This window comes from Amblyomma maculatum, chromosome 10 (genome assembly GCF_055883805.1).
Source record: "Amblyomma maculatum isolate TAMU_Amacu chromosome 10, ASM5588380v1, whole genome shotgun sequence".
Taxonomy (NCBI): Eukaryota; Metazoa; Arthropoda; class Arachnida; order Ixodida; family Ixodidae; genus Amblyomma; species Amblyomma maculatum.
In genome coordinates, this window is record NC_139353.1 from 53,229,530 (window position 1) to 53,240,285 (window position 10,756).

Consider the following 10,756-nt stretch of genomic DNA (forward strand, 5'->3'; position numbering starts at 1 on the left):
CAAGATAGCGTATGGCCTCCTTAGACAAGCATTTTCGTCACGTGCACCTTTTTTATACAGAAAAACGGAAGTCGCAGCATTTCATGTGGCTTCTCTCTTTTTGCACACTACTGTACACATGGCAAAAAAAACGAACACAAATTTCTTTAGTTCTTTTCTTCAGTCTGAGTCGCTCCTTCCTCAGTGTGGATGTCGTACTTATGTGCCAAAACAGCCCCACTTGTAGCTTTATTCACTTTTGCACTCGGTACAAATTGCAAAACAAGGTCCGTTTGCCACTCCCTAAATGACAAGGTGAGAACTCCGTGACAGCAGAAGGTATGCAACTGGCTGTTTATCAAAAGGGCGGGTCATCCCACAGTGTTTGCCATGGTGCAACCAACCACTAGAATGGTTCTCAAAGTGGGTTCCAAAGACCCTTACAAGGTTTCTTGGAGTACTTTTCGGGTTCTCCAAATACACAAATCAATGCACGCTTTAACCCTCATCACTGCTTTACCAGCCTACATATTTTGAGACTGTTTCACTACAAAGAGAGTCGTTTTTGTCATTGAATTTGGCCATGTTTTAAGGTTTCGTATACGTGTACTTTCTTTGTTGGTGGGGGGAAGGAGGAGGGTGCTACAAGACTTCGTTCACCAGGAAATCCAATGTCGGTGTTGTCGGCGCTGGTATCGCGAGTAAAATTACAGGTGTCCCTCTGGCAGGTGGTGGCTGACAGGTTACACAGCCGTGCAATGACTGGCTGTCACGTTGTATAATGGCAAGAACCCCATGACCCATGATATGGCCAAGATGACATGCACTGCCAACTCCGGTTTTTGCCTTTGAGATGAAAGGGCGAGGTCGATATCCAGCCTTCCAAGATCTTGGGATCCCGAGCCAGACTCCTCAGCCGCGAAGGCACATTCGTACGGCTTGGTTAAAGCGGGGCTTCATACATAAGTCTAATGGTCTTTCATGCTGACAATATAATACACTGATATTATATTATTATTATATGTTAAGACTGTATAATAATGAGTATGTGTGGGTTGATTGAGGCATGAACAGAAAGATAGTACTCAAGTAGCACAGTGCATTGACAGGAACAAGGATCAGCAAAGGGAGCCGGCAGATGGAACCGGTTAACGCCATCACGTCATACCCTTAAAAACGAAGCTTAAGTGCCCAGCCAGCTTTTCGCATACGTGTTACGCAGGAAGGGGTAGAAGCAAACCCCACAAGTTTCCTCAGCATCTTTTTAAAGCTGTTGCGGTTCCCCCGAAGATAAAAAAAAAAAGGCTGATAACCTCTGACCTACAATGAGATTCAAACTGCAATACAGCTGCTGCCGTAGCATTGAGATCCCCCTGAGCCCCACTGTACATTGATCATTAAGCCAGCCCACCTGTGGCGTGGACACCTCAGAGGGCACGAGGGTGTCAGGGCTGCGTGCCTCGGGGCTGCTGTCTTGGTCATCGGTGGGTAGGTCTTCGAAAGAGGCCAGGGGCGCCGGTCCAAAGCGGCGCTGCCGAGAAGGGTAGCCCCCCTTCTTGGGAGGCGCTGCCATCACCTGAAACGCACCAAAGTCACCACCACCATGCCACTGCAAAAGATGTGACAAGTGAAAGCACTGCATTGTCATACAGACACACAAGTTCAAATTTCATTGCCAGAATGGGGTTCAAACAAATAAAGGCTGCTTCGCATGCAACGCTTCAAACAATAAAATATAACCTAGTCACACAGTCATTACAATGCTAATCACAGTAGCTATTTCAAGCACTTGGAAAGCCTAGCAATTTTGAGTGGTGTGGCACAAGAGACTGTTCATATAAAAGGAACAATTTTTTTGCTTTGGTTTGGTTTATGGGGTTTAATGACATAAAGCAACTCAGGTTATGAGAGACACCGCAGTGGAGGGCTTCAAAAATATGGACAACCTGGGGTTCTTTAACATGCACTGACATCGCACTGCTCACGGACGCCTTGCTTTTTGCCTCCATTGAAAAGTGGATCTCGCAATCTTGGGTACAGCAGTTGAGAGCGCCCCTTTGCGCTCTCAACTGCTGCGCCACCGTGGTGAGGCAAAATAATTTTTTGAATACATATTGGGCATCTTGTCGCACCCTTATTTTATGTGAACATTTGCTTGAATTATCTAAATTCTTAAAAGGGGCTCAGATGCTTCATCACACTGTGAACAAAAATACTTTTCCAGCGTAATGTCATGCAGCACACGTCATGCTTCAATTCATAACCTTGCTACTACTTGTGCTGTAACAGAAAAAAATTAACAACAGGTATGACTAGCGCACATTACTTCACAGCATTACATAAAATGCTTCCCTTCAGACGTAATTCAGACAGTACAGCTCTCCAGCTCTAAATGTCAAGAAACATGGTTTCAGCATCTAGTGACAGCAGCTGCCCAATGAAGCAGCAAAAGCATAGGAATTTAGCATGGAGCAGCAGAAGCAGCATGGAATGAAATAGCAAAAGCGTAAAAAAGGGGATGCTAAGGACTTCGAAAATTACAGACCAATCAGCGTACTACCAGTTACATACAAGGTATTTATCAAAGTAATCGCTAATAGGATCAGGACAACCTTAGACTTTAATCAACCAAAGTATCAAGCAGGATTTCAGAAAGGGTACTCTACCATCGATCACATCCACACTATAAACAGGGTGATAGAGAAGTACTCTGAATATAACCAGCCCCTATACATAGCATTCATTGACTATGAGAAAGCATTTGATTCGGTCGAGACCACAGCAGTAATGCAGACATTGAGATCAGGGTGTAGGTGAGCCATATGTGAAAGTACTAGAAGATATCTATACAGGCTGCATAGCAATTATAGTTCTGCATGAAGAAAGTGATAAAATTACAGTAATGAAAGATGTTAGGCAAGGAGACACGATCTCTCCAGTGCTCCTTACAGCAATTGCTTAGAGGGTGTATTCAATGACATGGAGTGGGAGCAGTTGGGAATCAGGGTCCATGGCAAATATCTCAGTAATCTGCAATTCGCTAACATTGCCTTGTTAAGTAACTCAGGGGACCAACTGGAACTAGTGATAGATGGTTTAGACAGGAGAAGCAGAAAGGTAGGCCTAAAGATTAATATGCAGAAGACTATGGTAATGATCAACAGCCCGGGAAAGAAACAGCAGTTTAAAATAAGTAGCGAAGTGTTGGAAGTGGTAGGCGAACGTGTCTACTTAGGACAGGTAGTGACCACAGATCCGGACCACGAAAGGGAAATAACTAGGAGAATAAGTTTGGGATGGAGCACATTTGGAAGGTATTTAAACATTATGACTAGCAGCTTATTGGTATCACTCAAAAGGAAAGTGTATAACAGTTGCATCCTACCGGTACTGACCTATGGGGCTGAAGCATGGAGGTTAATGAAAAGGGTTCTGCTTAAGTTGAGGACAGCGCAGAAGGACGCGGAACGGAAAATGGTAGGCGTAACATTAAAAGATAGGAAGCGTGCAGAGTAACCAATTGGATTCCAAGGGAAGGTAAGCATAGCAGGGTGCAGCAGAAAATTAGGTGGGTGGATGAGATCAAGAAATTCAGGGGTCAAATGGATGCAGCTAGCACAGGACCGGCTTCGCCCTGCAGTGTGCATAGTCCGGCTGATGATGATGATGGGAATTTAGAAAAAGAGAAAAGAAGTGTAACTGCAAGTTCGAGTGGTACAAGAAAAAAAAAAGGATTACAGCGACAAGCGAGAATTCCCTCCAGCTTCAAAAGCAAGGCAATTTATTCTAGAAAGCAATATGCTGTGCCTACAAAAAAAAAAAGGGTGCATATAGTGCATAGCAATTGGAGCTTTTCGTGTGAGTGAGTGAGTGTACAAACTGCGGCCTTCAGCACCAGTAGCAGGCTGCTATGATTTCGAATGCTATAAAACCTCTCCAAAGCATACAAGGCAAAACTTTTATCACCTTCATTTTTCTCAGCTTCTGAGGAAGGAGTAAAAGCTAAAAACATGTCACACACACACACACACACACACACACACACACACACACACACACACACACACACACACACACACACATATATATATATATATATATATATAGTACCCTAACATAAACGTCCATAGCACTAGATGTCTACGGCGGGCTAGATGAAGTGCAAAAGGGGAGATTGAAACCCAGAGATGTAAACTGGCGAGCATAAACTAGTAGAAACACTTTGCTCGCAGCTTAACTCTACAATTGGACCAGAACCAAGCTTCATTGGTATTCTTGCGCGCAATAATGAATGCCAAACACGCAGCAACACGTCGATAAGTGCTTCACACATCACTGGAACTGAAGGCTTTCATTCCTAGGAGACATATTCGGCGGACAACCTCGAGTGGATGAAGTGTTGCACCTAACTCCAAAACTTTGTTTAGCCGAGCCATAAGGCAACGCATAAGGACACGTAGTACGTGTATGTAGTACGTGTGTAGTACAGGCATGTGTGTGCGGAACGCAAAGACGAGCTAGAGCAGAGCAAAACTGGCGCAATATGAGAGCCAGCCCGCTTCTTGCCGGCTGAGCAACCGAAACGCATGCATATTGAAGCGCACGGGGCAAAGAAGGCGCGGCATTTTTGCATGGCGCTACGCTCCGGCAGACGTGCACACAGGTGGAAAGCGCGCTGCTCGTGCCGAAACTCTCACGGTAAATTTGGATCACGCAACAAATCGGTAGGCTAATGGGAAATAAAGGAGTCACTAGCAGTGCACGCACGATCGTCAGGACGAAGCCGCAACTGCTAGTGAACGGGGAGTGACCATATCTTCCATTTTCAGCACACGCACAAACACCGAAAACCACCGGCTAGAAGAGCGCGCGCGCGCGCGCGAGTAGGCCATGCGAAACCGTCTAGGCCTAAGTTGCCGCTTACCGCATCATTCCGAGAGCTCCGGTACGGCGCTTCCACGGCAAATGCGCAGCCCCTCACTGCACTCGATGGTTTAAAGCCTGCTTTAAATCGGACATAACTCTTCGGTAGGCCCTCGCGATCTAAACAAAATCTGAAGATAAAAAAAAACTGACAAGAGACGGGGGTAAGCCGCCGCGCGCTCCCACCATGCAAGCAGACGCGCCCTTCTCTCCCTCTATTTTTGTTTTTTCTTTTTTGGTACTGTATTTTTGGTTTAGCAGGTCAGCTCCGCAGAGATGCACTCGCGGTGGTATTTTGCCAAATACTATTTTGTGTGTGTAGAATAGTCGAGTTCATATCTGTCAATTCATTTGAATTTTTCGACAAGTGTAAAATGCGAACCAGCTATTATTATAAGTAACAAAAAAGGATAATCTGTCAAAGAAATATGCACGTAACGTACCCTGGTGACAAGGCTTGGCAACTAAGCTCAGTCAAGTGCATTGTCAGTGGACCATTTCTTTATCCAAATTCATCATTTCTAGCTATTTCTAAGGACCAAATGAAACGTAAAATAGTAAACAACAGCGCTTTGGACGCAGAGCAGGAGCTCAGGTGTGATGCGGAAGACAAGGTAAGAAATTTGAGTCTCCCGCGTGTTCTGCGAATGTCGCTCCCCTGCACGGTAGACGCAGTATGCAGGAAAGCCCCCATCACGTGGGTTTCAGAGCGGTTTAAAATCGAAGGTGGAAGAGCTGCACTTATCCACAAGTACAGTGCGAAAGGTGATGCGCATATTTCTGAGGTAGTTGAGCTACTGAAGTGATTCTAACCCCTACAATTGGCTAACAACAGATCGTTCGCAAAATGCACCACCCTGACGCGCACTAATCGATTTATTATATAGCCTTTAATTAGCATCGGGTGTGAACTGTGGCATATAACGTATGCCGCTTGCGTGAAGCGCGGTTTGAAATACACAGTGCACGGTAATGACAATGGTGGTCATCACTATCACAACACCGCGCCAACACAGCTGATGGGCACGCGAGCTCGAGCGTTATGCACGTTGGAAGCCTTTCTGTGCTGCGAAGAGAGCTTGCAAAACGTTGATCTAGGTGCAATGTTTTTGCGATGTGAATTCTGTTGCGACATAAAACCGTTTTCAACGTCAGCAGTGCCATGAGTGATATAGTGACAGATATGCAACGAGCGTACAGCCCGCGTTGCACGAGCGATCGCCGCGGCTGCCGCGGCTGTCGACGTAGCTCGCCGTTTCAACGAGGGATGGCGTCGCGACTCGCAAAGGAACAGGAAGAATGATGGTCCGCAGCGTCTTCCGGGAGCCTCGTGTTGACGTCGAGAGTGACGTCAGAGCCCGGACGTTTTTGCTGGAGAAGATGGCGACGGGCCTAGGAGGTGTGAATGGTTGCCCCGACAGCGATATTGGAGATTCTAGGAAGAGGCCCCTGGATTCGGAGCTTGATATTGGGGCAACGAAAAGGTCCCACCATGGCGGAGGTAGCGTACCATTTGCGTCCCGTGGGGCGTCTCGCATCTTGTGCGCGGCCAGCTCAACTGGGTGTGACGTGGGTCGCACCATATGACACAGCGGCCGGACCCAGGCAGGCAGCGCTCGGTTTTCGCGAGCTGCTTTGGAACGCAGTGTGACGGCACAAATGCGCATTTGGCAGGGGAAAAAGAACATCTCCGAGCCACTCCGATATTGGGCCAACCAGAAGGAACCGAGTCAGGTGCCCGAGGATTTTTTTTTTTTTTTTATCGCGTCTGAGATGGCGAATTATCTGGGTCCCATCAGCCGGTCCACGCTGCTGTCTTCGTCGTGATATTGCTGTCTCGGATCTGTTCTGAAACCATGTCCACTTGTTCGTGACAGCGCTGCGATCTGCCTGCTTTAGCTGAGGCTTTTTTGTTCCTCCGAGCAGCCGGGAGGGGACCCGGCGAGCGTTTCTCTTTTTTTGCTTTTTTTCCCGTCGTCACACACCTATATGTACGACGATTTCTTTTTCGTTGGTCGGACCGACGACTTAATTCGCGACCTTTTCTTCCTCGATGGACTAGCGGGGCCCGATATGTGGGGCAGCGGACTTATCTGCCCGAACCTGCAGCGAGGTGTTGCGCCGGGCCTCGAGCAAGGTCGACCATTTTCGTGTCTTGATGCTCACGCTGCTCTCCGCCCCGAAGGCAAGTGACCGACAGCTTTCCTAGCCACGGTTCGCATATCGCCGCAGAGGCAGCTAGCGAGACCTTCCGCCTCGCAAGTCCTGTGTTTGGTCGGAAATTTTCCGTCTTCCCGGCCCCTTGCTTGCCGTCGTGTTTTCATGCAGTGTTTTTCCTTTACTTTCGTTGTTTTTTTCCTTTCCGGTGGATGGGCTCCCGATCAGGCTCGCTGAATGCCAGTAAAGGAATGCAACGAATCTTCGACGCTTTGCGCCTTAGACCTTCGAGTTCGCTGCCGAAGGAGACCTTGCATATGGTGCCAGGCACTGCGCCGGCACGACCCCTCTACGGCGCCCCTAGGCCTATCGTGGAAATTTTTGCCCGACGTGCGAGCTGTTTCGACGAATCCCATTACCACGCATAGGGGCTAACAGAAACTAAACGATACACGAGGAGAGAAAGGCAGAAATAGCCGAGTCGCGTATTTTTTTTTAGCGCATACCAGCGGGCCGTTTGGGGCATTTGCCGGAGCTGCCCCCCTTCCGCCCTATGCGTCGTCGGCTAGTCTTCCGCGACCTGCGGAATGCAGTGCCTCCGATCTGGACTTGTGCGGCGGCCGCTCGTAGCCCCGCGTGTCCTTGCCGTTGACCCGGCCGCTGAGACTCCGTGTACGCCGCGGTAATCGCATTTATCGTCTCCGCCGGGGACTTGCCGGTAGCCCTTTAAACCCACACCTTGCTTGAGTGTAGCGGCCATGCCGTGGCGGAAAGTGCGAAAAATCTCGCCTCGTGGTTGCCGAAAAGTGCAGGCGTGAGCTGTGCTACGCATTTTTCAATGAACGTTTTCGAGTTTTCGAGTAGTCCGAGAACGGGTGCGATCGTCGACAGGCCTCGCTGTAGGGCGAACGGCACAGATACGAGCCGGTCATTCGCGAAACGTCAGCACGTCGTCGCTCTGAGTTCGCCACGACCTTGGTTCTGGTCCCGTTTCCCTGTTGGTCGCATTCTCTTTCCGTCACTGTTCGCCCCACTCCCATTCGTAACACTGATCCCGCAGCCTTGCTTTATTTTTATTATCGTGGCTGGTAGTGCAGGCGTTCGTTTTGCCCGAAAGTGGTTACGGTGGAAGGTAAATCGGGACCATATATGGACGCCCAGTTCCACACTCTGCATGGGTTGAGTTTTCGTTGGTCGATCGTGGCAGGTGCAGAACGAAATGTTGGCATGTAAGGAGCTGCAGTGCTGTATGGTTCCATAACACTCCCATGAATATTTTTATCTAATTTGACAGCCAAAACAAACGTAGCTTTTAACTCGGCAGCCAAAACTAGTGTGTGATCTCCAAATTGACCCCTGATCCATTCATGGCTGTAGATAATTCACTCGGGGATGTCGAACATTAAAAAGTTTTCAGGTGTACCATTCGAGCGTGAGATCCCACGTTCAAGCATTTGCAAAGCTTTGCTGACCTACTGCAATCTTGCATGGGTGATCAAGAGATGTTTTAATTCTGACTTGGAAACTTCGACATGAGTGCCTACAGTCAAGAGAAGAAAATTTCTTAATACTAAAGAAATTCTTGATTCGGCAAATGAGATCTGCCAAGATGTGTTTAAAACTGACCTACTTTTGCACATGTTTTCATGTGTCAGCACTTCATCTTGCAGAACCACTCTGCACCTCAACCCTGGATTTTACAGCATGTCTTAAGATGTTCTGAATTTTTTTTTTTCTTTAATGCTGCACGGCAAACAAAAGCAGCTCTTCTCCTGACCTGCGACGGGTTACTTGCTCAGCTCTCGGACAGCTTGTTCAAGACACATGGAGCCCAGTCTAGGGCGTCGGCAGAGTTGTGCTTCTTGTTCATTGGTTCAAGTTGTTCCACCTGCTGCCCAACCCCCATATCCTCGAGTCCTGCCTGGGCTGTTGGCTGTGGATCAGTTCCACAAACCGTCTCTCTCTCGTTTGCAGCCTCGCAGCCCTTTTGACGGGCACCACTAGCCAAGGTGCGCTATGCTCAGGCGAAAGAAACGCAGTTAGAGCGAGCGAGCAAAACAGGAGGGGCACACAGACAGACGTTTGAAAGGAAAAGAGCCTGGAGCGCCCTTCCCCACTACTCCCTCGCAAAAGAAAGTTTTGCAAATGGAGCAATTACGAAGACGAGCGTCAGGTACGGCCTTTGTTCTCCTCTTCATCTCCTTGTCTGCTGTTGGCCGCTTGTTGCTGCATCGTAGCGCCCATCACGCCATCATTCTTCACCAGACCACACCTCCCGTGGCCTCAGGAATCACAGACCGCCACGGCTTCTTTTTTCTCTCCATGACTCATACATGCACCGGTAGTCCTTTGCCCCTCTCGTGCGTGTGCCATTGTCTGTCGAGCCCGTCTGCGTCACGTGAGTGCAGCGAGTGGTCTCCCTTTCCGTTTGCAGGCAATGGGACATTCCATTTCAAGATTCTCGTTCCGGCAGTGGCTGCAGGGGCTATCATTGGCAAAGGTGGAGAGACTATTGCACTGCTCCAAAAGGAAGCGGGAGCCCGGGTGAAAATGTCCAAGTCGAATGACTTCTACCCAGGTGAGGCTTCACTGTGCCACCACCACAAACTTATGGTAACCTAAGTGGAAGCAGTGGTTGTATTCGTACTGTTGGTGTGCCAGGGTTTGGGCAGGCATGAGTTCCTGTCTATCTTTTATTGCTTGGCTATAGATGGCTGCGTTGTTTGCGTGACACTTACAAAAGCACCCCCTACTTCTTATAAAAGCTCTTCACAAAGGCCTTATAAAAGCGCTCATAAAAGCTCCTTATGAAAGCCCTCCCCCCAGGTGCAATATTAGACAACCTATTCATGATGTGTTGAGGCAAAAATGGCACTATGCCCTTATCAAACGGTGCAATGCAGTTTGGTGTATCCACAGTTACTACTGTGCCATTGCCTTTTGTGTGCTGCTCCCTTTGTGTAACTGCAAATAACGTCACAGTTGCATTTGCATACTTGTAGCAAACTCACATTGCATTTTTTGCTAGCTTTATTTAGTAGTGCTGCTTGGTCATGTAATCTTCACAGCTCCACTGCCGTTGCACTCGTAGCAGATTGTGAGCATTTCACACTCGCAGGGACCACCGAACGGGTGTGCCTCATCACGGGCAGCGTAGAGGGCGTGCTACGCATACACGAGTTTATCATGGAGAAAATTAAGGAGAAGCCGGACCCGACAGCCAAGATTGCCATTGACTTCGACCACAAGCAGCCAGCCGAAAGAGAAAAGCAGGTAGGCACCCGACATTGCGCTGCAGAGAGCCACGATGAACAAGAAAGCTCCTGGAGCAAACTGGAGTTAGTATAGAATATGCACTGCGACAACCTCCGGCGCTGCATGGTTATATACAAAAAACAATACACACACACAAGAGAATTAAACCAGGACGTTAACACAGATGATGCGCTCTGTGTTAAGGTCCTGGTCTAATTCTCTTGTGCGTGTATTGTTTTTTGTGTATAACCATGCAGCGCCGAAGGTCGTCGGAGTCGTATAGCCAACTAGCCCGCTCGCAAGTCCTAATGCACTGCGGTCGCAGCTTCTTGAAAATGTTTTTCTCTGCGCTCTTGGGAAGGCGTTGCTTTTTTTTTACTAATAATTCTTGACCTATCCTAATGCCAGTGTTTACGCCTCGACCTGTCTGCTGTTTTTGGAT

At 48.3% G+C, this 10,756-nt stretch overlaps 1 protein-coding gene across 3 annotated transcripts in view; it reads left to right on the plus strand.

Moving 5' to 3' along the window:
- ps (RNA-binding protein Nova-1-like protein passilla) overlaps window positions 1-10,756 on the plus strand; it is a 33,200-nt gene that overhangs the window by 19,026 nt on the left and 3,418 nt on the right. Inside the window, exons 1-4 of one of the 3 annotated variants that reach the window (XM_084582760.1) lie at window positions 6,420-6,636; window positions 9,034-9,232; window positions 9,494-9,637; window positions 10,178-10,332. In XM_084582760.1, coding sequence (XP_084438886.1) covers window positions 9,205-9,232; window positions 9,494-9,637; window positions 10,178-10,332 — 327 coding nt within the window. In that variant the 5' untranslated portion in view covers window positions 6,420-6,636; window positions 9,034-9,204. The other 2 variants (XM_084582758.1, XM_084582759.1) reach the window with 2 other exon arrangements.